The sequence below is a fragment of the Gymnogyps californianus genome, chromosome 19 (assembly GCF_018139145.2).
Source record: "Gymnogyps californianus isolate 813 chromosome 19, ASM1813914v2, whole genome shotgun sequence".
NCBI classification, from domain to species: Eukaryota; Metazoa; Chordata; class Aves; order Accipitriformes; family Cathartidae; genus Gymnogyps; species Gymnogyps californianus.
The window spans coordinates 1,288,250-1,313,597 of NC_059489.1; the positions used below are offsets into that span (position 1 = coordinate 1,288,250).

At 54.8% G+C, this 25,348-nt stretch overlaps 1 protein-coding gene across 1 annotated transcript in view; it reads right to left on the reverse strand.

Moving 5' to 3' along the window:
- Positions 1-20,333, reverse strand: part of SLC38A10 (solute carrier family 38 member 10) — a 38,594-nt gene extending 18,261 nt beyond the window's left edge. The window contains exons 1-10 of the mRNA XM_050908227.1: positions 20,225-20,333; positions 18,730-18,847; positions 15,184-15,229; positions 13,116-13,209; positions 11,744-11,887; positions 9,870-9,994; positions 6,441-6,543; positions 5,431-5,613; positions 3,353-3,464; positions 3,051-3,157 (exon numbers count right to left, since the gene is read on the reverse strand). Coding sequence (XP_050764184.1) covers positions 3,051-3,157; positions 3,353-3,464; positions 5,431-5,613; positions 6,441-6,543; positions 9,870-9,994; positions 11,744-11,887; positions 13,116-13,209; positions 15,184-15,229; positions 18,730-18,847; positions 20,225-20,320 — 1,128 coding nt within the window. The 5' untranslated portion in view covers positions 20,321-20,333. The remainder of the gene's footprint in view (positions 1-3,050; positions 3,158-3,352; positions 3,465-5,430; positions 5,614-6,440; positions 6,544-9,869; positions 9,995-11,743; positions 11,888-13,115; positions 13,210-15,183; positions 15,230-18,729; positions 18,848-20,224) is intronic.
- Between the last annotated feature and the right edge of the window lie 5,015 nt (positions 20,334-25,348).

The following is a 25,348-nucleotide window of genomic DNA, read 5'->3' on the forward strand; positions in this document are numbered from 1 at the left end:
CCCCTCTGGCTGCAGCCTCCTCCTACACGCAGGTCAGCAAGGCAAGGGCCTGTCTCCCGTGGGGAGCGCTCCAAGCACGGACGGGAATTCAGGAGAGGAAGTTTACACGGCCGTTTCCTCTGCTGGTTGCTTTCCCTCGGCCGTCCTTCCTCCCAGAAGATAACTCGAACTTTGTACAGAAGTGTCATTAGCTCAGACCATCTCCTCTAACCACGCCTGAGCCATCGGCAGGAAGCAAAAAAACCAGCATTTGTGTGGAGTGACGACATCCTGCAAACCGTGCTGTTTTGGACACCGAGCGTTTGGAGGGACAGAGTCATGGCGAAGGAATGCAGAGCCCCGGTCACTGCCGGGTTCCTCCGCTGCGCTGCGACAGAGATGCTGTGTTTGACGGGCCGTACCGACCGAAAGCGCCTGCGGTGAAGGTGTGCTGGCTGCCACCCTGCCAGGGGAGGGCAGAGGGGAATCTCTTTTCCATCCGCACAGGAGCGAGACCGAGGGGTCATTTCCTGACCTCGAGCAGCCTCTCCGCAGCTCCTCTTCCCCAACTGGGACAACAGCAACTCCGGCCTCCCTAGGAGGGGCCTCTCGGACAGGCTTGTGTCAACACTGGGAAGCCAACACCTTCCTGTTAGAAGTTAAACACTCTGTTTACAGACCTTAACGCGACCTTCAGCAGCGCTCTGCCAAACCTCACTCTGTCCTCCCGCTCCAGGCTCCCGGAGGGCAGCAGGACACGGACCCGCACCTTTACAGGAACACGCTTGATGCTTAACCACAAGAAAGAGAACGCTCTCCCCAGTTCATTCACAGCGCTGCATGCCTGACTTCAAGCTTTTTAACTGCTCTGTTACCTGATCGTCTTTCCAACACAGCAAGCCTCTCAACCAAGCCACCCCCCCGGCCTAGCCCAAGCTGCCGGCCCCAGCCCCGGCCGGCTGGCCAGCGGCTGCGATAATTAACAACTCGCTGGCAGAAGCCACCAGTGCTCTTCGCTGGCCAGCAAACGTCTGGGACTGCCCATATCCCTCCCCCCGGAACCCTCTTCACTTCTTTTAGTGCAGCTTCCCCGTTTTGTAGCCTCAGCTTCCATCATCTTCCCAGCTCGGTAAATTTGAACTTCCTATCTTGCCAGCCCCGTAAGGTGCCCGAGACGGGACTTTGCTGGATGCCAGAGGTGGCCCAATAAAAGCAGCCAGTTCTCAGCAGCAGCACCACAAGAGTCAAGATAATTCAGGCAAGCGTAAGAGCTGGCGTTGAGAAGGTCTGCTGCTTTGGAAGAAAGCTAAAGATGATGGAGGGAGGGAGGGAGGGAGAGAGAACATAGGCATACATTGTTTAGACAGGGAAAAGCAGGGAGGGACAGCTATGACCAGGGCTGGCTCCTTCTCCCCCTTGACTGCCACTTTTCACAAGAGCATATTTTGATGGAGTGGAGCGCCTGATCAAAGAAAAGCAGGAATGAAGGAGGAGACCAAAGACAGAGCTTGAGGGAAAGAATAAATGAGTCTTTGCAGAAGATCTGGAGGAACGAGGAGAGGGTGGGCTCAGACTTGGGCTCCGGAGCGGAGGCGGGGAGGTGCTCTGCAGCCTAGCACATTTCTGAAGGCAGGTGTGCCCTTGCTGCAGCACTTCAGAGCATCGGTCAAAGCAAGTATGCAAACTTGACAGGCGATGGATCATTCAAGAGAAGGCTGGACAGCTTGCTACCAGCCCCTGGAAATGCCAGGGTAACCTGGGGGCTGATGCTTGAGATAAGCCCTTATTCCTTTGTGGGGATTTCTGCAGGACAAACACCTTCACCAGCCTTGTGACCAGCGTTTCAGGTCAAGCATTGTGAAGGCCCCAGTGTTCAACCCCTGGGCAGCTGACAGTCGCCTCTGGGCAGCCAGTCTAAGAGCTCAGCACATCCTAAGTGCAGTTTCAAGGCACTGCAGAGAAACGTTCTGGCTCAGCCGGAATAGAAAGCAATTCTTGAAAGTGCTCTTTGTTTCCCTGAAAAATCCAGGCTGGCATTCAGACTCCTGCTTGGCGTTTCAGTCAAAGAAGTTAGGACCAAAGTGTCAGAATTCAGAGCGAAAGCTGGAAAGTTGGACTACTTCCTTGTGTCAGAGAAAGCACGGGGAAAGAAAAAAAAAAACACACCCTGCTTAAAAACTTCATGTACGTTTGCAAACCCACAAGTCATTAAACACAGAAAAAGCCATTAGTTCTGTAGGACCCACAAAAATGTCGTGCTCTCCCCCTGCTGACTCTGCAGTTTGCCGAAAACCTTATTCCCAGCCCAGCACTGTCGTGACTGGTAATGCTGGGGCAGAGGCCTGCTAAAAGGCAGTGGATTAAGTTATTGTTAGAAAAAAACAAAACATGTTAATTTCGGCCCCACAAAAGCACAGTATTTGCAGAAGCAGAGAGATCAAGCCCAGCAAAGAGCCACTTTGTTTCGGTCCCCGAGGAGGCCAACTCAAACTGGAGCGAAAGGAAAAGCTAAACTTCTAACAGCCTCTGAATGACCCCAATTTTTTAAAAATCAATTCCTGAAGCAACACCTCTATGTGTGTGTTCCTTTTTATTATTATTTTGGTTGAAACTAGAAAGCTGAAGGTCAGCAGCGAGAACCGCATCGCTGAGAAACCGTGTTTATTTTACCCAGCCCAGGCAGGTTGGGATGTAAGGCCCGTTAAGGTTTTATAGGCTGCCTGGATTTCCCATTCTGCAGATACAGAACCTGAAGCCCACCAGAAGGCGGACTGGAAGCAGCATTTTATGCACGAAATTAATGTTTCACTTGCTGCTGGAGGGACAAAAAGACCTGGTGTTCCAGCACAGGGCAGGCCACGCACTGGGCCAGCACCTCCTCTGCTGCTGTCTGCACGCCCGTAAGCGATGCTGCTCAGAGCAGCCAACCAGAACAGCTCCCACCTGTACTGGGCAGACTGGAGGGGGAGGCTGGAGGAGGTGCCGAGCAGTTTCTCTGCTGCAGCCAAATTAACTACGTTCCCAAGCTCTGCAGAGGGCTTAGAGGGATGTCAAGCAGCATCAGCACTGACCTGTGAACAAAGTGCATTCTTGTGGATCTTCTTGTAAATAAGAGCTGGGCAGATAAAACAAATGAGGCTTCCCATCGTAGCACCTGTCAGGCCCAGGACTGTTTCCACTGGCAAAGAAGAAGAGAAGTTAGCAAAGGCCCTTTCCAGGACTGCCAGAGCAGCAGCACGTGGCGGCTGTCTGAGCCCCAGGGCAGGCTGGGGCGTGAGCCCAGTGAGCCTGGCCATCCCACCCAGAAAAGCAAATAAAAGAGACCAGAGAAAACAGCCAAGCAACCAGCCCTTGCCCCCAACTCCTCACTCACCGTTCGGGATCATGATGCCTCCTACCATGGTTCCAAACACAACAGCCAGCGTCAGGGCTTTGAACCGAAGCGGGGGCATGTAACCCCCAGCAGCGAAGGTGCCATCTTTTTGCTGGAAGAGAAAAGGCGAGAGGGGGACAATGAGTTTAGCTCCTGCATCCCAACCCCACAGTTCCTAAGCAATTACCCCAGCAGGCTCCCAGCAGCTTCGTCACCTCCACGCTATGGTCTCTGCAGAGGTGAATGCAAAGGGGGGCAGTTAGATGTGGTTGAGCAGTTTTAATATGCAACTGCATTTGAACCTTCAAAACAAGAGTGATGGGGGGCACGGAGCCAAAGCTGCTGTTTCCATCCTGCCCCAAATGTGAACCGTACAGCTGTATCCCAGTCCCTGTGCCAGCGCTGCAGCCGCCCAGCCTCGGCGAGCAGCCCCAAGGCCAAGGGCATGAGAAAGAAGCGCAGCTGAGGAGGCAGGAGGGAGAATGGTCACAGGGGGAAGAGCTCCGGTTTTTCTACAGCAAAGCGTCCCCTAACACCTCCGGGAGCAGGGCTATTCCCACTGCGTTACAACACATGTACCAGCTCCTCCGACTTGACGGAAGACACCCCACCTAGATGGCAGAGAGGAGGATCGGTGCAGCTGGGGAGCTGCCGATACTGGAGGATTTCCAGCTGCCCTCCGCTTCCCATCCCATCCCCACACTCCGAGCGGGAGGTGCGGGAAGCAGAGGACCCAGCGAATCCACGTGCCCTGGAGAACCAGCGGGTCCCCGCTCTCCTGGCTGCACAGATGGGAGAGGAAAGCAAAGTGACACATTCAGAGCCCCAAGAGCAACGAGCTGAGCCCAGGCGAGAAGCAAAGTCTTCCCAAGCGCTTCCAGCGCTTACTCCTCTGCACCCGCTGGCTTTCATCGATCATCTTCCCCCATCCTCAGGCCCTCCCGACGTGAGAAAAGAGCTTGGGGCTTCTCACAGGCAGAAGTGGCAGGATTTAGAGCTATAAATTGCTCAAGTTTTATTTCCTGCCCTAAGAGGTTTCTATTTATGCAGATACACAAAGGCCTCAGAACATTCCCACAATCTCTTACTGTTATTTACTGAATACCATCGGCATGCTTAGTGCCGTACAATACACAGAGGAGAACACGCTACTGCCACAAGGGACTTACAGTCTAAATCAGACAGACCAACTATAGTCACAAAGGCTGTCTGAAGATCTGACCCTGGGAAAGGTGAACGTGTGGGAGAGGGCTGTATTCCACCGCATGCTTCTGCACCAGACCGGCACCAAACAGCCAGGGGAGGCACTGGAGGAAGGGGACATCCGAACCCGGAGGGGAGAAGGCTGCTCAGGGGGCTATCGACAAAGGTGCAAGGATGAGAATAACGATAAAAGAGCAGAAATGAGCAGGCACACACAGAATCAAGAAGAAATGAGGCTGGGCTGGGCTCTGAGGCCAGGAACAGAAGCTTGAGCTAAATGCAAAGCAAGATCGAGTTGGCCAGCAAAAGGATGCCAGCTGGAGCAGCAGGAAATAAGGAGGCTCCTCTGTTTCCAAAAAGCACATTTCTCTCTCTTTCTGAGGGGGAGAACCACCTCGGCTCTGAACTGTGTAACACTTCTGCGCGAGAGCCGAAATCCCCAGTGGAGCAGGGAAGCAGCAGCCACGGGACTTGGGGCGCAGCACAGCAATAGAAGGCTTCAGGCTCGCAACTCCAGCACTTCAGCCCACGAAATTCCTCTGCAGAGAGGACAAGAACCTCAAAGTACCAGAGATTAACCATTCTGCACAGCAGGATTTACAGACTGCCACGGGCCTCCTGCTGCACTGTTACCACACACCAGGCACTTAGGATTTCACTGTCAGTTGAGGGTTTGTCCCTCTGGATAGCGAGTACCTACCCCAAGTCAGAAATACGCAGTTGTCAACGGAGTCTCACAGAACCAAGGCACGTTCGCAGCCCAGGTTGGCAGCCAGCAGCAGAAGCCAAAGAGTCATAGTAGCCCTTCAAAAAGCAAGTTTCAAAGGTGCACACCAAGGCAGCCAGCTGCTCCTGGCCACACAAGAGGATCTTACCTGCTGCTCAAAGAGAAGGGTGTTCAGCGCCTGTCTGCACGGGAGAATCATCATCGGAAACCCCACAGCTACCGACATCATGAATCCCACTCGAATCATCTCCGTCACAAGGTTGGAAGGGAAGTTCATTAGGACGTTCCCAGCAATGGCTTCAGTGTAACTCACGTAGCCAAAGAAGCCCACCTGTCCGGCAGGAGGGGAGGTGAGCGCACGGGGTTTGACTCCAAAGCACATTTATATCTGCTCTTTACAAAAGGGTGGAGGTCAGCGACCTCCCATGAGTTAGGACCAGCCAGCCAAGGAGGGAGTGTGGGGCCACCCCCACAGGCAACCTGCCAGCAGCCTCAGCTGCAGCACCCCCAAAAGTTGAGACAGGCGGTTAAGGAATAGTGGGACCTTCCTAAAAGCAGCGGCAAGTTTCTCACCAAATACAGGGGGCTTTCATGGAGGACGTCGCAGCGAGGGAAAGCTGCCACTGCCCGTGACACAGAGCGGTGATGCTCTGCTTGCTGCCATGCCCACAGACCGGCCCCCTCCGACAAAGGAGGGGCCGTAACGATTCCCCGCAGCAGCCTAGCTCATGGGGCAAGGCTCTTCTCAGGAATTATTAACTCAGTTTTATTAACTGGTGCTTTATGAGGCATAACTTCCTTCACATCTTTCCAGTTGCAACAGGCTGAAAGAAGCTCTCCTAAACTCTGGGCAGCATCTCCAGGTCCAGGCTGGGCCCTGGAAGGCAGACAGCAGGCTGATGCGCATGGAAGAGCTGGGTCTCCGCTCTGCCTCCACCCAAGGAAATGTGCCATGCTGAAAATTTGGACTCTCCAAATGCCTCCTGCACGGTTCGGTTCATCATCTCCCATCTAATTTTGCTTTCAGCAAAATGACTTATCTTTCAGAATAAATACAGATAAGCAGAAACCAGCCCCAACCGAAGATAAATCATCATCCCTGTTGCCCCTCCAGAGCGTGACTTCTATAGCAAGGAAAGAGAAGGGGAAGTTTCTTACCGTAATGTAAAAGGTGGTGACCACGTTTAGGGAAGAAGCAAATATGGAGCTCATGATTTTAACAGACGGCTCATCCAGGCTATCATAGGTAGGCAAGACCTGACTGTAGAAAAGGGTAAATTATTTAAGGAAACCTTCTGCAGAGAGAGAGAAAAACCCAACTCCAGCACATTCTCTGCCTCAGCCCAGCAGCAAAGAATCCCTGACACCTTCCCCCTACGGAGCATAAACACTCGCTGCTATTCCACAATTTATATTGCTAATGCCAAGAGATTTCAGAACACTCATAACTTTAAGTGTTGCAAAAATATTCCTGCTCTCCCCACCCCACCACGTGGAGCTAAACGTGTGATGTAAACATTTTGGTTCAAAAGTGTTGCAAAATGAATGACCATTTGTTCCAGTGAAACACCAGTGGCACCAGGCCAGGCAGCGCATTGGAGATTATTGTTCTTGGAGCTCTCTATGCTGATAATTAAAGCAACGCAGTGTTTACAGAGTAAAAGCAGGAAGAAGGTTAGAGCATCACACTGTCTAAAAGTTAAACAAACAAAACTAAATGCAGCGCCTGTCATATTTCAGCACTGCTGCTAGAGCTCAGTTCATAGAAAGCTGGGAGCGCCAATTACACGGGATTTGGGGTATTTACAGACTTGGAAAGCATGTGGAATGTACTTTTTGACATCAGGTGCATATTTTAGCAACTCATTAACCTCTTGTTACTTTAATTCAAGCGGCTACATCCTGGCTTCATGTTACTGAAGTAACTCTCACGAGAAGGGGGGGAGCATCCAGTCAGACGGGAAGGGGGTATCCCCATCTCCAGTGGGCACGAAGCCATTAACAGAAAGTGTGTCAAGCTGAGGCCAAGCAGAAAAATCCTTAACCCTTAATCCCTTAACGTCAAACAGTTCTGCACAAAGGAAGCTGAGCACATCGGCTCGCAGGAACCCGCAAGACACACGCAGGGCCTGCGAATGCAGCACTGCGACAGCCATTTACCGGCAGGGAGCGAGGAGACCAGCTTCCCCAGGAGTCTCTCCATTTCGGATTCCTCCCTGCCCTCAATGCAGTGACCTTCGCTAGATTAACTGATTATGTCCTGGACTTCAGCCCCACGAGGGGAAGGGAGCCAGCCAAACGTCCAGGCCCAGGAAGGAGAGGAAAGGATGGATGCAGAGAGGCTCTGCAGTGTGTGGGGTGGCACAGCCAGGCCAGGTTCATGTTAGTGCAGGAGCAACAGCAGTGACACAGGGAAAAGTGCCATGCAAAGTCCAGCTGCACCCAGGCCTCCTGCGATGACCTAACAGCACCCGTTTGGTCAACCTGGGTTTGGAGGACCAGCACAGTGTCCCTCCAGCCCCCACGACATGCTGCTGGGCCCTCCTGACCATCACCACCCCTCAAGGCAGAGCAAGAGGACAAGAAGCATGCAACAGGCAGCACGTCCTGACACGCCCGGGGTTTATTTTTAAGCAAAATGACGGCACCGAAGGCCAGCGAAGGATCAAGGATCCCTCCCTGCATTATCTGCTACACTGCACCTCAAAGGGGGCACAAGCAGATGGTTCCTCCTGAGCAGAGAGCAGGCAAGTCAGCACAAGCATTAAGAGCCGCCTCGGAGAAAGCAGCCTTGCTTCAGAGATGGCCAGAGCTACCCCAGAGTATCTGTTCTTCACCTCCACTGTGGGGACCACCTCGTACAGGCTTCTCTGAGCCCAGCACTAACTCAGCCTGCAGGGAACTGATGCTCACAGAGGCAATGAACAACATCCTGACTTTTATTATCCCTGTGAATTCAGCATTTTTGCATCCACCTGCACCAGAACAGCCATCTCCAGAAATTAGAAGTTTTCTCCTGGAAAGCTCTACTGACTCCTCTTTAATTAGAGGGTTCAGTGACTTGACCAAGGTCACGCAAGGAGGCTGCAGCAGAGGTAACCCTGGAGTCCTCGCACTCCCAGCTCTCAGCTCCACAGCAAATTTCCACGCCACATAACTGTAGAGGAGCGACCTACTTTGCAACTTCAGCAACAACAGGATACCTTTTAAAGAGCGAAGGGTATTGAACTCTCAAGTAAAGCGGGGTCAAGTTTTTCAAGCTAGAATAATAGTGCATTTATTTGTCCTTACTGCATGCTGCATTTACGTGCTGAAGGAAAAGTACTTCTGCTTTATGTTAGAATTATTTATTTTTTAAAAGGTGATTCAGAGGTTAGCAAAACTAAACCTACCTAACTGAGAATAAAATGCTTATAAAGACTGCCTGGGCTGGAGACAGCATATTGCCCTGATGCTTGGAAAAAACGCATAGCTTTAGGCTCAGCTTGCCACATAAGTGCTGTAATGGAGCCTATATTTAGGTATGCGCACACTGGTCCAGACCAAATGATTTGCCTGCATTTCCAACTCCCAGCAAAATTGTGCTGGGTACTGTGTGGCTACCATAAGAAAAAAAAAAATTGGAATTTAAAAAAATTTAAAATGTTAACAAGGTAAAGCTGTAAAAGAATACAATTCCCTTCGCCAGTTGTAATGGAGACATTAAACAGCAAGACTGGAGCGTGTTCGGGTAGGAACCGTGCTGCCAAGAGAGCCGGTAAGTGGAAAATGATGATTTGGATCTTGCGCGTGGGTGTAAACACAGCAGTCTGAACAAATTTTATCTGTCACATTCATTTACTGTTGGCATGCTACCCGTTTGCTAGAACTACAGGGGGGAAAGCCCGACTCTGCCAGCCTTCCAAATGAGGATGGTCTTTTCTGTGTCCACATTTGGATTTACTATTTAAAGTCTGTTACTATTCTGGCCAGGCACGTATTGCTCACTTGCCATTTTGGTGCAGAAGGTAATGCTGCTAGAAACGTGAAAACAGCCTGGTCTGCCATCACGTCCTTCCACGTGCCAACGGAAACCCTCATTAAAAGCAGGTAACTGGAAAGGCGCGAACAACTCTCCAAAGTCAACAACTGTGCGATCTTCTGAGTATTCTCAAAGAAAATCGGGGAAGCAGAGAGCAGCCGCGAGCGTACGCTACCCTGCAGGGGGCCCTGCGGCCATTAGGCGACACAGCCCCGCTGCCTTTCCTGGTACTAAATCATTCCCTTCAAGAAACGGGGGAAATTCATCACTTACGCAGCTGTACCAGAAGCAACGTGCATTACACTGAGGATCTGTTTGGCCCAAATGATCTTGTGTTGCTCAAGTACAATAACTCCCAAGTGAAATATAACTCCCTCCCCCATCTAGGTAACAAAAGGGTCACAACTGAATGAGATGCTGTACTTCAGTGGGCTGTAAAATATTTTGATTAAAATAAAATAGGAAACCAGATGGTATCTATCCCTTGCAGATCCTCATGACCCTCTGCCCTCACAAAAACTCATTGCGCACCACAACTGCCAGAAGTGGGAATGGCAGGTACTTACGACTGACAGGCAAAAGACATGCCAAAGATGGGGATGCAGCGAAAAATGCCCTCCCAACGAGTGTAACTAACTCGCTGCAGCCACTGCCCGCTGAAGAGGCCATGCTTGAAGGACGACAGCACAATCTGTAGCCAAGAGAAAGAAAAGGGGTTAAGATCCAAGCCAAAACAACTTCCCGGCAGCAGTAACGCCAGTGCTGGGATAAAAGGCAGCGTGTGGCAGCTCTGCGAGGAACAGCTTACGCTGCCTACCACAGCCCGATCTCTGCTAGTCACATTCCCCAGCTCCCCACCCCACCCACACACTTTATTAAAGCTCCCACCAACCTCCATAGGCCCCTTGCCACCAAGGATCCTGGGGTATATTTTAAAAGATCTATGACATTCCCCCCTTGTTTGATGCCATCAGACATCATAGCACGCACCAGGGTGGAATAATTTCCACTGACACATTTGACTGTGAGAATTATTGTTCCCAGCAATTTCTTTTGCACTTTTTTAAGCACGTTTTTAAATCCAAACGGGAAGTGACATTTGCCTTGGAGAATCCTGTTCAGCGGAGAGACAAAGGTTCCTAAAACAGGACCCCACCTGCACGCCGCTACTCCAGCACCATTTAACAACACCAGTTCACCAAAGACAAGGATAAACTTCAGGAAAACAGGGGGAGCGAGGCACCCAGACGAGGCCAGGGGAGCTCTTTTGCCATTGACAGGGAAACTGCCAGGCATTGGGTTGCACAGGAAACAGAAGGTAAATATGTCTGAATGCCTGTTTATAATATCACCTGAATGGGGGTTTTCTAATCCCCAGAGATTATGTTTTAGTGCAGCCAACTCTCATGAAATGTTGTGGTTTTCTTAAAGGCACAGCTCGTGGAACACGGCAGTTTGGTAAAACACTCATTTACAGTTTCCAGCCTCCTTACAGAGGCAAGCTCAGAAGCGTGACCCAGCACAACCTACTAAAAAAAGTGGAAAGAATTTCCACACCTTCCTTTTTCTTCCTTTTGTTTCAGCTCTTCCAGTCCTGAAACCTGGGAGAAACAGGGCTGGGGCTCTACCAGCAAACCACATGAGCATCCGTGAGGTGAAACCTGAAGTCATTAAAAAGCAAGTGAAAGTCTCCACCTCTCAGTAAATGGTGCTATACAATGGGGCTTGGCCAAGCCAAACAGGGCCAGCTTTAGGCAACTCTCAGTTTACCCTACTTAATCTAAATGGTCAAGAATCCATTCACCTCAGCGAAGAAAAACTTTTCTACAAATATCCAAGAACAAGTATATGCCATGTACCAGACTTAAGGCTTTACGAAGCTTTCAATGCCCAAGAAATAGAAGTGCTGGTGTCTAACAAATAAAACTACTCACAGCCTGAAAGACATTAACCATCAGCTGCAAAAAAAGCATGCAAAGTACATGCTTGAGTTCTTAACAAGAGCTGCCTTCCCCCTACAGATCAGAAGCACTGAGGTTTTCAAGGCAAAACACTAACGCATGATGAAAGTCCTTCTGCTTCCAGGCGCTCCTCCCCCCATCTTCCATTCTTTGATTCAAAGTTCAGAGCCTTAAATTATAAGATACCAACAAGCAGAATAAACCACAACTCGCTTTGTGGTTTATTATTATTTGTGCCACCACAGTCCCTAGCATGTGTAACAGCTTACAGACCCACCGGCCAGTTTCTACAGTCTGTACCTCCCCACCTCCACCAGCTCAAGAGCACGGGCACCCAGATCACTCATTATGCCTGGCACTAGCAGCACTAATTATCAGGAAGGACATTTTAAACTTGAGGCTTGCACCTGCAGGCTGTCCCAGCGGGAACATCTGTGTTAAAACAATAGGAAAACAGCATTCCCAGCATCAATACTCACCACGAACATGAACACCGTGTAAAAGATCAGAGCCATGGCGCTGAATGACTGTATGGAGGCCATCATGTTCCTCTGGAGGCTCAATGGAAGTACAATGCACAGGGAGACGGCAAAGAGCAGGACTATCCGAAAACTGCCCGACACCTGGAAAAGGGACCTGCATAAAGAACTGGAGCACGGAGGATACTCAAAACATCCCACCAAATTAGCAAACCCCGATGCGGTTAATTTTTCCAGAGTAAGAAACAATGCAAAGCCAGGATCGATTTCAAACGTGAAATTCTGCTTCTGTACGTATTTAAAGATTTGATGCTGAAAGCTCGCCATTTCTTTGGCTAGGTCTGTGATTAGCTTATACAGTCACTGGGTGCCACTGTTGCTCTACACAGTGCGTGACAGGTCCATCCTGACGTGGAAGTATTTGGGGGGGGGTGGGGGGGGAGTGTTTAAATGCTAATCCAGCACAAGCTATTTAGGTATTTTCATGCAGTTAAATAAAAACTAAACTTACTTGGGAGACAAGAGAGTGAAGTCTTGAAAACTGTGATCCAGAAAATTAAACAAAATCTCACATTGGTATTTATTATAGCAGAACACTCCGAAATGCTTGGAAATATTTAATACCTAATTTGGCTGCAGCCACAACGCATCTTTTTAACTTCACAGTCCCTTAATCGGAGCTTAGCAGCATCAGGCGGAGCAGATAACAGCCCCGCCAAAAATCCTCTCACACGTCCATTTCGCTTCCCTGCACGGCCCTCGCGCCGGCTCTGAGTGCTGCTGCTCACAGCTCTCCGGGAAGAGCAGCAAGAGCCTCCTGCCCACGAGGAGCACCTCTCGCCACCACGCGTCTTGAGCCAACACCGGGCTCATCACACAGCTTATTTTATCTTAAAGAGGAGGCAGGCACACAGTCACTTTGGCCACCGAAACAGCAAGGGACAGGACAAAAACCCCTCTTGAACTAGAGGGCTACAAGGGGGCGAAAGCTCGGACAGAGGAACTGTCTGTCACTACCCGTTGGGGCAGGAATTAAGACAGGAAGCATCACCTCCTCCAGGAATCTGCTCCAGAATTAATAGAGACCCAGTTTAAAAGAATTCCTTCGTTGGAAGTGCCTTATTGGAGGTTTTACACATCTGATTGTTCACCATATGTCCGAGCTTCCAGGACTTCATAGAGCTAAATGCTCCGTGCACAAGGCGTGCCATTAAAGCTCACCACGAGACGACCCCACAACGCCTCATGGGCTGCTGAGCACAGCACTAAGGCAGGACGCTCTTCGCTGGGTCTAAGGCGTACACGGCTCGATGCAAGAAGAATTGGGACCGCTGTCTGCATTGTAGATGTGATCCAGCGAGGATTTATTTACCTGAAATCCAAGCAGCCGGGCAAAGAAGTTGGACCCCAAATCCCCGATGACAACATAGAAAGCGATGCAAGTTCCCAGCATCAGCCCAATCATGCTGCAAAAACAAACAAAATACACACAGGTTAGGAGGCTGGAGCAGGAACCCTGGAACGCAGCTCCTGCTCCTGGGCAGGCGTGTCAGCAGCCACGTTCCCAGCGGATTTGTACTCTGCACAGCCCTCACGAGGGGAAGAGGCTTTGTTAACGCTAAGGCTACCTCAGAGACACCTGCAGACACTGCCTGGGACTGCCGTAACTGAGCCTGCGGCGAAGGGGCCCCCATCGACGACACGCGAGCAGCGAGAACACCGCTACGTGCCCTGCGTGGAGCAGGGCTACAGTTCACACGCTGGGAGCAAGAGGCATCCTACATACACGGCAGCCGCCGGTGAAGGATTAAGACAAAGGTTTAGCACCGACAAGATCCCAAGGGCTACACGCTGCACACAATCGCAACAGATTGGTTAGGATCCCACCGCACCCTGTTTACAGAGGAACATCCAGAAGAATTAAAAAGAAACAGCTAAAAGGCTACATTTAAAGCAACTTAAAATCTTGTGCAGTCACTCACTTGCGTTCAGAGGTAGAGCAGCCTCAGCTTGCTTCAGCGTGCATCCACCCTCTAATTCAACACAACTTTCTGGCCTGTCACAGTGGAGACAAGCCCCACATTTTGCTGAACCCGCACTGAAAGCACGTTTGGCAACCAGTAGTAAAGTAGGCTTTCCGTCTACAGGGATACAGTGGGCTGCGAGCTCGCTCTCACAGCCGTACGAGCAGGCTGTGCATCACTACTCGTGCTAGAGGGGAGGACCACGCTTTTATCCTCAGGCTTGTGAAGGGCAGGCCACCAGTTCTGCATTCAACGCTAGTAAAATAAAAACCAGAGAACCTCCATCCACCTCGCGTCCACACCTAACATCGTGGCTAGAGATGCCGTTCTGGTGACAACCCGTGCATGGGTTTAACTGCTGTTTGGAGCCACAGAAAAAACAAACCTTGGAGATGGCAAGAACTCCTTTATTTCTTGGAAAAACGTTTAAAAGGATCAGCAAGAGGTTCTCTCAGCCCCACGCCCCACAGCAGGGGCCTACCATGAAAGTCTCGATACCAAATCGGCTCTCAAACTTCTTTCCACAAAAATAGACCACACTTTAATGAAAAGATTGTCTTATGAACTGCTTCTCCTCCCGTTCATGATTGCATGGACCACTTTCCCTCCCAGTTCCAATTATATAGCATCCCTGTGGCAATTACAGCAATTGCTTGCACGGACAAGTAACATCTGAGAAATATTCTGTGTATTTTTAGTGTTCTGCAGCAGTTTGCAGCTGGGAAGAGGGAAGGAGCCAGCACCACTGACTGGCCTGGGCTCAAGACGCCTCCACCAAAAAATCTCTGCTGGAAAAAGCAGTGCTGTAACGATGTCCCATCGCCCATCACGACTGCTGAACGAGACCTGCGGGGGAGCTTCTGCTTGCACTGGGGTCATCTGAGGAACTGGAGCCTGTCCTGAAATGGAGACAGGATTTCCCCCCACAAGGCATCTCCTAACGCCTGGCGTCTCGCAGAGGAAAGCGGCGCCCGCTGCGAGGAGCGGGCAGGACCAGAGCAGCTAAAGGGTGGATCCGAGGTACTGAACGCTCTCCCTCCCACTAACTCACGGCAGTCTTGGCAGGGATTTCACCCCTGGAAAACGGCCACAAGTGACATGCCCATGATTTCACAGCACACGCAGCAGAGCGGGAGATGAGTTCATCCCCCGACTTCTGTGCTCCCGCTGTCTGGAAAGCGCTCCTGTCTCCACTCAGGAACGGGTGGGATATGCTGAAGGCGACACCTGCGAGCTGTGCTTAGGGAATCTCACTTAGGCTTTTGTTCAAATTCTAGGTGGCAAGGAAGATTTCTGGGACCAGAGAAGGCAGGAGGGTAAGAAACGAGAGCGCAGCAAGGCCACAAGAGGCTACAGAGCGGTATTTTTCATTAAAGAAAAGCAAACTGTTCAAGCTTTAAATAAGTAGCAGATTACCTTGTTTCCACCAACATTTTTCCTGCTTTTCCGTAGGCATGAAATGCTGGCATAAGAGGAAAAAAAAAAGTTGTAGTTAGTCAAAGAAAGGTTCAGAACACGGCACACACGTCAGATCGAAATTAAACAATAATAGTGACAAAGGGCAGTACAGCAGGAACCCACCGGCGGTGTGTTTTGGGGCTGTTTCCCTTGCCTGCCCTCCCACTTTCTTTTTCAGACATGCCCTCCGCAAACTGAAAACCACATAAGACAGGAACAAAGATGAGGAAAAGATAGAAAGCAGGTTCTTTTTTTCTTTTTTTCTATTTAAAAAAAAAAAAGTGGTGTGAAGTAGCAGTCACACATGGCAACCATTAAAAGAAAGTCAGCGCGGAAGAGAAAATATGCATGTATAAGATGCTGTGTGGCAAAAAGTTACTGCAGTGCAAAATTTCAATCAAACTCTCATTTTTATTTTTATCTTCCCACTACAACTGAACCGCCTGACGTTGCTGGATGGGAGATCTGAGATGGTGCCCAGAACATTCAATCCCATACCCAGAATACCCAGTACTCACAACCCACACCAAAGGGCTGCTGCCAAGAGACTTTTCCCCCCCCCCCCCCCTCCCATACTTGGGTTGTAGCTTGTAGCAGAAAATGATCAGTAGTCTTTAAATCATTGTGTTTTTTCTTAAAAAGAAAATGCCAAGAAAACTCCGCTTGTATTTTTAGATCTTATTGGGTAGAATGGGAATTGAGACCTCCAGTTCCAAGCACAGGCCACATTGCCCGACTCCGTCAGTCTTTAACTGCAGAGGTCCAACATGAAAACCGCCACCCTGGATTCCCCTTTGTCTTCTCTCAAGGTACAGCACACATTCCTGGAGGCCGCCAGAAAACAAACTTCCTTCGCTTCTGGAACCATCTTCTGCTATTTTAAATATTAACTTACAAACTCCGATTTCTTTGGACTCTGCTTGAGCTAAAAATTAAGGAAACAAGATGTTCTCCCACAGAATGAGAAAAAAGCATGGCAGGAGACCCGCAGCAGAAAAATAAACCGGAGCTGTTATGTGGGGTAGCACCGAAAATAGCCGATGGCTCGGTGACAGACCGGGTGGAACAACCGCCACCAGGCGTGCTGCCCGAGTGCGAAGAGCGGCCGCACCGCTTCGGCCTCCAGCTCCCACCTCGTCTGGGAACTCGCGACCGTAAGGGGAAAAGGCAACAGCCCTTGGGGCGTTCAGTCACACAGCCAAAGGGCCAGGAACCAGCGAGAGCAAAACATCCCTCCTGGAGACTGGGTCATTAACGAGCCAACCTCCAGAAGGACTGCTGCTGCTGCGCTGCTCCTGCGAGCTCCTTTTTCACGTCACACAGAAAGGTAGGTGCCTCCAGATAACAGCTACGGCTGCCGGCGACGCTGAGAAACAATCGGTCTCCTTGGCTGTTCTGAAGTGGTGTTCTAATGAGAACAAGCCTTCAAACGTTATGCCAGATGTCTCCGTCTGGGGACACTGGAAAAACTGGATCCTTTATCTTCTCAAGGAGGAAGGAGACGATGACTGTAAAATAAATTGTACAGTCGAGCATCTTTGGAATGGGATCTCTAGATGTCTAACAAGCTGGGCAGGGCCGAATCTGCTCAGTAATTAGAGAAGCCTTTTTAAACCAAGTGTGGTTACGAGAACGGGCAACGTGTGCTTCAGCACTTTTCTCTGCAGGGAGCGGAGCCGAGCTGCCTGCCGGGGAGCAGCGTGCTGCTGACGGGGTCGGTACCCAGCACAGGTAGTCTGCAGAGACCCAGGCCACTTTCAGCAGCTGTAAGGGGAGGCGTTAACTCACCTCCTGGTTAAAGTCTGCCTGGGAACTGCATCCCACTTCTTGTCCTCATCTGTCCGAGGCCCTTCCCTTCCACGCAGTGCAGGAGAACAGCGGTGAAGAGCAAAGTATTTTTAATACCCAACCCCTTCAGGCACACAGCGCTGCCAAGCGAAGACGTCTGGGCTAGATATCGGCCTGTTACGACCCTGGCTCTTTTGTAGCTGTAAGGATCGCTCTCAGTGTTCCTCCGGAAGGGACTGGCTGACCGAAGTTAATTTGCAAAAAACTTTCTTACATCTTTCAGCCCTGCCAAAGCCTCCCACAGAATCAGCTGCGGGGGCTGCCAGGATCTCTCGCAGATGTACCAGGGTACGAGCCCACGGTGACAAAGGCTGTCTGTGTGGAGCTGCTCAACCTTGATGCATTAGGATGCATTATAGGAGCGCTGCCTTTCCTCTCAGGGCTGTCCCTCCCGGTGGCACCTCTCCCAGGGCAGAGGGAGGGAGCAGAGGCATTTCTTTCAGCGCGCCAGCGTTTGCGTGCCAGGAGGTGCCAGGAAGTTTAGAAGCATTACTGGCCCTCTGTGTATTCGAGCCCCTTGGCTTCAGAGAGTGCAGAGGATCCCTTCTTCCCGGGAGACGCTCCAAGGTGGAGGGAACTCTCTGTACTTCGGGGAAGAGGCACACAAAGACGTGTTGTAAGGGGGCAGGGAGAGGCAACCCGGGCAGCTGGGCTGGAGTGGCAGGGCCAAGTCGGACGCTACCTGGGGGCTCCCCCTTCCCCCCCAGCATCACAGGCACAACCTCCGAGACCACAGAACTTCTTCATCTTTTCAGTTTCTAGCAGATGTAACTGGGCAGAAGCCAAGACGTGCAGCCCGGGAGCAGCACCTCAGGCACTCTAAGGATGGAGGAAATCCATCTGTCAACAACACGGTCAGCGAGCGAGCCATACGTTTCTTCAGCTCTTTTAGCAAGGGCAATGCCAGCCAACTCTCTCCTCCCCCAGAGAAATACGGGAAACCGAGTAAAAGACGACTTTTCCTGTCGTTTCGCATGCCAATAGAGAGGACTGGAACCCGACCACCTCCTCCTACCCCCCAAGTCGGTCAGAATCAGAAGAGAGGTCACAGGCAGAGGCCAACCCTGGCGCCAGCGCAGAGGCGACGAGCTCCGAGGAAGAGGGCTGGCGGGCTCTGCCAAAAACCCACACATGAATCTTGCAGATGTTTTTATTTTCTTGGCCACTTGGAACCTCGCGCGCTCTTTCCTCTCTGCTCTGCCATAAACGCGCGCACAGCTCGGATCCAGGCAGCCCGAGCTCCATGCCAGGCTCTCCGCTGGCAGAACCCGATGTCCTCGGCAGCACACTGGGTGGGGAAGCTCGCGGCTTTCGTGCTGAGACCAATAATTTACACCAGACACCCGCTACGCCAGCTCCCGAAAACTTGGGTTTTGATCAGTCAGCGCTGCATCTCCTCCCCTGCCCTGAAGAGTCAAAACAATTCTGCGCCTATTAACTTCACTGTCAAGAGCAGAATTAAACCCTCGCGTTCCCCTGGGGACACGGGGCAGGGGGGAGAGACTGACAGAGGAAAACAACGCAAATTGAAAACTACATCAAGAAACCAGTTGCTATTCCAACAATATCAGTATGAAAGTTGTAAATTAAGAGGTCAAAGTAAAACTCCAGTTCAAAAACAAAAACCAAACAAGCCCTAGAGCTGACAATTCTCACCGAGGCCGGGGTAGGTCCTGCGCTTGCTGAGGTTGGCCGATTTCACCAGGAACATGCAGGATTGATGAGTCATCCAAGAACAGAAAATCAGCAGCAGAGCTCCCAGGACAATGCCACACTGAAACGGGAGAAGAGGGGGAAGAGACAAGCGCGAGACGGACACCCAGGCATTCCGCACAGCCTTATCGCCGTCCCTCCTCACCTTCAGGCTCCCCCGCATATTTCCAGCCGCACATTTGCCTGTTAAGGGAGTTCCCTCCACTTCAGAGCACCCAGGAGAAACATGACGTACAAGCCCCATTTTACTCTCTCCGCAGCCCAAGGACGACCCGGAGCAGCCACCTGTTTCCCACAGCTTCCAGTTGCACCCATTTAAGCACCGAAGAGTGAACTGGGAGCCGTTTGTGGAGCAGAACTTCCACGGCTCCCCTCGTTCATCCCCCAGTGCTCTCCACAGCTCTCAGCAGGTTCACACAGAGCACAGAAAAACCACTCCTAATCCCGGGGTGCAAACTCTGTTGTAAACTTATTTAATAAGAACTATTTGATGGCGTAAATTAACCACCAAGCTCACTACCAGCGCTGTCCTGCCTTGCTGGTTCACGTGTCTGCAGCGGGGGATGTTAAACACCGGACATTTTTTAAGCAGGTGACTTTAAAGAGGCACAAGTGATGGCAGATCTTAATCACAGCTGCCCTTTTTTCTGCTGTATTTAAATCCGGTGTGGCTGTAGGGATGGCAGCAGCTCTCGGAGAGGGGGAGCAGGGGCACAGCTCAGCGAAAGGGCTCAACAGCTGGTTTGCAAACGCCTCCGAGCCGACCTGCACTTATCACAGGGATAAATTCTTTGATTTTTTTTTTTTCCCCCCTTCTATTCACAAGAAAGGCAGAAATGATTACTGGGAGACCTCACGACAAAGTAAAACACGTAGTTTGGTATAAGACGTCCGATCTCAGTCTTTAGCCCTTCCTTCGCTGACCGTCCTCTGCCAACCACCACAAAACGCTGAACCAGCCCCTGAATCAGGACCAGGGGCAAACGTGCAGAGGGGGCCTGCGGCCGCCCTCCCCTGCCCCTCGCCCGGAGCGGGGCAGCCAGGTCCTGGGGCAGACCCCGCGCCCAGGAGCTCGTAGGCACCTCCAAGCTGACAAGAGCACAGCCCAGGCACAGCCAGCTCCAGCCCTGCGCCCGCACGGGGCTCTCTCTGCGGGGGGGCGGGGGGGGGAACCAGCGACGGTCCCCGACGCCTCTCACCGGCCCCAGCGCGACGGGGACACCGGCAGGACCCCCCTACCCGCCCGCTCGGTTCGCTGAGACCCCCGGCTACCCGACCCCGCCAGCCTCTGCCTAGGGCGGTTACAAACCCCACACCGGAGACGACGACGAGGGGCGAACCGGGGAGGGAAGGGGGGGGGGGGGGGGGGGGTGTATGCGGAGGGGCCCGGCGGCGGGAGGGCGGCCCGGGGAGGGGGGGCGGCGGGCGGAGCGCTCACCTGTCGGAAGCAGAAGGGCACGGTGAGCACGCTCACCCCCACGATGCTGTTCACCACGTTCATGATCAGGCCCCAGTTGGAGCCGGCCGCTGCCATGGCCCGCGGCGGGGGCGTCCCCGCGGCGCGGGGACCGGCTCTCAGCCGCCGCCGCCGCCGCCACCACCACCCGCGCCCCCAGCTGAGTCCTCAGCCGCCCGTACCCGCCATAGCGGGACCGGACCAGACCCGCCCCCGCCACCGGCCCCGGCACCGGCCACAGCGGCACTTCCGGGTTCCGCTGCTCCGCTGGCGCTTCCGGGAAGTCGAGAGACCGGGCAGCGAGGGGGCGGGGCAGAGCGGCGCCGCCGAGCGGACTACTCCTGCCGCCTTGGCGGACCGTGCCCACTGCTCCTGGGAGAGCTGGGGCGGGAGTGAAACCGGGGTGTCCCCCTGCCTGGGGGCACCCCCGAGAGCCGGGCACACACACGGGCAGGCAGGCATGCACACACGCATGCACGTGCATGCATGTAAAGGCATGCACGTGCATGCACACACATACACACACGCATAGCACGTGCATGCACACGCACGTACAGGCACATGCACGTACATGCACACATGCACATACAGGCAGAGGCATGCATATGCATGCATGCACATGAATGTACGTGCACGCACACACATGTGTACACGCAGGTGCATGCACCTGCATGCCGTTCGGCCCCCGGAGGGCAGCCCATCGCCCAGGGTGCCCCCGCCCGGGTGCGCAGAGCCCTGGGTGCACATCTGGGCATGCATCCAGCTGTGTATGTGCAACACACGCAGCAGGTCCGGTCCCCAGCCTGGCCGGAGTGGTCCCTGACTCCAGCGTGGCCGCGGGTCTGTCTGTCCGCAGCAGGGTCCCCCCAGCAGCCTGCTCTTGGGGGGTCCGAGCACCCCAAGATTCCTCTCCCTGGGGGCCTTGCATTATGCAGATAACCAGCTGTGGGTGCTGCACCCTGAGCCCCGCGCCGTGGCCGCACGCCATGGGTGCCAACCTCCATCGGGCACCCGCACGCCCACAGCGCCCACTCACCCAGCACCCAAGGGCTCCCTGCCCACTGCAGGCATCTCCCCCCCGGCCCTGCCCGTCTGCCTGCTTGCTCTCCATCCCCTGAGCAGAAGGCAAAAAAAGAAAGAAAATAAAAGGAAAGCCGCGGGGGGGTCGGGGGGGCTCCCCCGGGGCCACGCACCGTGGCAGGTCGGAGCGGCGTGTGCCGACTGCGTGCTGCCGTCGGAACGGAACACACGGCGCTTGTATAATTTGCAGCAATTGCAATGGGTAACCGCAGGAATTCGCCCTACAAAAGGTTTGCAAGGAGGTGAACGTGCCTGCCTAATTCCCTCCAGGTGCCGGCCACGTTTCTCTGCCTCCTGCGCCGGGGCCGTGCCCGCGTCCCTGCGTGTCCTCGGGGTGGGACTGGGGGGGGTCCCCTCGGGGCTGTCGCTGCCCTGGTCTGGGGGAGCCCCCAGTCGTGGCCTGCAGCACCCGGGCATGGGATGTGGTACCCCGACATGGGATGTGGTACCCCAACATGGGATGCGGTACCCAGGCACAGGATGGGGGGGGGTGGCTGCAGGGGAGGGGAACCCCTGTGTGCTGGGGGGGTTCTCCTGTGCCCCCAGGAACACGCAGCGAGGCCCATGTGTCCCCCCCAAAAGCTGCCACAGCCCCAGACCCCACACAGGGCCATCCCTGGGGCCAGCACTGCGAGGGGGGGGGGGGTCCAGCACGCAGCAGGGTGCAAACACACGCTCACCCCACACGCGTGTGCAAACGCACACCCACACCCACAGGTGTGTGCCAACACCCGCCCGCCCACGTGTGCAGGCACCCCCATACACATGTGCAAACCCACAGACAAGCGTGCACACGGGCACGTGTGCCCACACGCGTGTGTGCACGCTATGGGGCCAGGAGCACCCCGCAGCCCTGCCCTGGCACCCGCCTGTTGCCACAAGCTGGGGGTGCCAGTGTGGGGCTGGAGCCGGGCATCTCCCACCCATGGGTGCCTGAGCACCCACCAGGGAGGGCAGAGCCGCCGCCGGGCGCCCACGGCAGCCACCCGCCGTGCCGGGAAGGGAGAGCACCTTGCTCCCGTGCAGAGGAGACATCTGCAGCGAGTTAGAGGGGAAATCATGTTTATCCAATTAGCGTTACACGGCCCCTAACTCAGCACTGGCAGAAAAAAGGGCTCAGGTGGCTGCTCTGCGTGCGAGCGGCTTGCCGGCAGCCCCGGCGAGCGCCGAGCCCCCACGCCGTGGGATGGGGATGCCAGGGGAGCAGCCCCTGCTCTGCCACCCCTGCGGCCCCCGGCCCTGTCACCAGCACGGGTGAGCGAGCACCAGCTCGGGGGCACGGTGCGGCAGGGGGAACGGTGGCCCCAGCTCCTCTGCCCCAGCCAGCATGGCAGGCACCGATACGGGGTCACCGGCACGAGCGGAGCCGCCGGCGTGGCTCAGTGGGACAGGCTGGGGACGGCTTGGGCAATGCCCGGCTCTCCACGCGGTGCCGGTCGGTGCTGCCGGGACAATGTGTTTCCAATCGCCGTGTCCCCAGCCCCGCTGCAATCCAAACCACCTGCGGCCGCTCGCCTGCAACCCGTCAGCTCCCGGCTACCGAATAAAGGGATCACACGCGGCCCCACGCCGCGGGCTGGCCACCGCTTGCCACGGCATCGCAGCCAGGGACAAGGCAGCTGCCCCTTCCCCGGGCAAACCTGGGGCTGGCACTGCCTGCAGCCCCCTGCGGCACCCGTGCCGGGTGGTCTCCATCCCGCCCCCATTCCGGGCCCCGGGAACACTGTTGGCACGTGCATCCCCTCCAAAAATAGCCCATTCCTCCGGTGGGCGCCTGCGGTGGCCCGTGGCCCGGTGCCCGGCTGCCAGCGTCCCCTTGCAGTGCCGTGGGACAGCCGTGCTCTCCAAACCGGCGCCGTCTGCGCCGTGCACGGCGCTGAGGGGGCACAACCGGGACACCCAGGCTGGCACCGGGGCTGCACCCCAAGTTAGGTGGCTGGGTGCTGCTCAGGGTCCTGGGGAACCCTGATCCCCTCCATGGTGCCAGGCTCAGCCGGGGCGAGCCCCCATCGCTCCCCTTCGCCAGCATCCTCATGCACCTTGTTGGGGGGGGGGGACACGACACAAGGACCCCCACCCCATCCGACCCACCTCCTTCCCCCCAAATCAACAGGGGCTCAACGCGCCGCTGCTCAGCACACGGGGAAGGAGCCGGGCTGCGAAAGGGATGAAATAATTAGACAAATAAGGAGTAAAATGAAGGAAGGCAGAGCCGGCCGCGGCACGGGGGGGGGCGGGGGGGGGCACCCCGCAGCCCCGGCGGGAGCCGCTGCGAAGGGCAATTACGGCCAGCCCAAAGGGCTCCCTGTGAGCCGGCAAACGTATTTATTGCTCGCAATAACTGCCCGATATTGCAGCGGCGGCCGCGTGCTTGCTGCTGCCTCCTCCTCGGGGTTACTTCATTTATTTATCCCTCTCCAGCAGCCCCGGGAACGGCAGCTCCCGCCCGGCACCGTCCCCTCCTCCCGCTCCACCGCTCCCGGGGCTCGGCCGTGCCCGTTGCGAGCGACCACGGTTCTCTTCTGCTCCTCGGGTGCCTTCCAGCTGCTCGGCCATTACTAACAGCCCAGGGCCAAATCCTGCCTCCAGCGGGAGCCGGGGTCTCTGTCCAGCCGTCTGTCCGTGTCCCGGCCACGGCCAGACTCCCCCCAGCAGCACCGGGGCCGTTTCCCCACCGCAAACCTGCCGAGAGCAAGTGCAAAACTCCCTGAAAAGCACCGAAGGCCCCCCGTACCCCCCGGGAGCACGGCCAGCCACCGGCACGAGGAGATGCCACGCCAGGATGGGGACTGCGATAGCGGGGCTGCACCGTGGACCCCCAGCCCTGCTCAGCCGGCACGGCATGGGGCATTGCAGCTCCGGCTGGCTCCCGGGAGCCGGCAAAGGGCGAAGTGAGGCCCGTTTGTTTTGTTAGCGTGAGAGAAGGAAGCGGAGGCGGCAGCAGCAGCATCCCCACCACGGGATCTGCCGGGAAGCCCCGGCGGCTCCAAGCCCTTCCCAGTCCTGCCCGACGGCCCAGATTCCTCCCGCTCGGATTTGGAGCCACAGAGAATAAACAGCCCCGGAGGGCTGCCAGAGCCGCAATTACTGTAATTAGAAAAGGTGGCTCAGGGCCAGCTGGGGATCCCGTGCCGTTTTAGGGAAACGCAAAATCCCCCCCCCCCCACGGAAGGTCCGGCAGCAGCCGGGGCTGGGCAGGGGCCGCTGCTTTGTCTGCCACTGCTTCGCGGGGATGCACACGCCTCCATGCATGCACACGCGTGTGCTCGCGTGTGCATGCATGTGCACATGTACGCTTGCACACACGCGCCACGGCAGATTTGCAACTCTCATGGGTGGTGTCGTCCCAGGAAAACATCCTGGTTTGTCTCTGCCTGGCGGGATGCAGGCGTGGGAGCTCCCATCCCTACCCCGCCGTCCCTTCCTTGCTCGCAGCTGGTATTTGTCTCTGCAAGAATTTGCCTCGGTGGCAGCTCCGGGTTGGGGGGGGACACACACACGAGGGACTCTGTGCCGCAGCGTGCTGTGGGGCTCGCAGGAACCACCCACGGCACAGGGCCGCTCTTCCCCAGGACCGCAAGCCCCCCGGGGGCCATCCCTGCCCTCCCAGGCAGCTTCCCTGGGGCGAGGGGGGTACAGCGAGGGGACGGCAGGGTGGGGGACCCCAGCGCAGGGTCCTGGGGGCTGGAGGAATGGGAACCCCTTTCCCAGGCCACCGGGGCAGAGCCCACCCACGCCACAGCCAAGAGGTGGGTGCACCCGAGGGTCTGCACCCACGCACCACCCAGAGCACCCGGTGTGTCCCCCTCCCTGCAGGGGCCCAGCACCCACCGCTGAGCAGCCCCGGGCCGCTCCGCTCCCTGCCGCGGCCGGCCCCGATGACAGATGCCTGGCAGAGCCCAGGAACAACCCGGCAAGTATTTAAAAACATAAATTAAAACAAATTGCGTTTTTATATTGCAAATAAGGGCAGTTTTATCGGTTTTATTGCATAACAACCATTAATGAAGTGCAGTTTCAGGCACC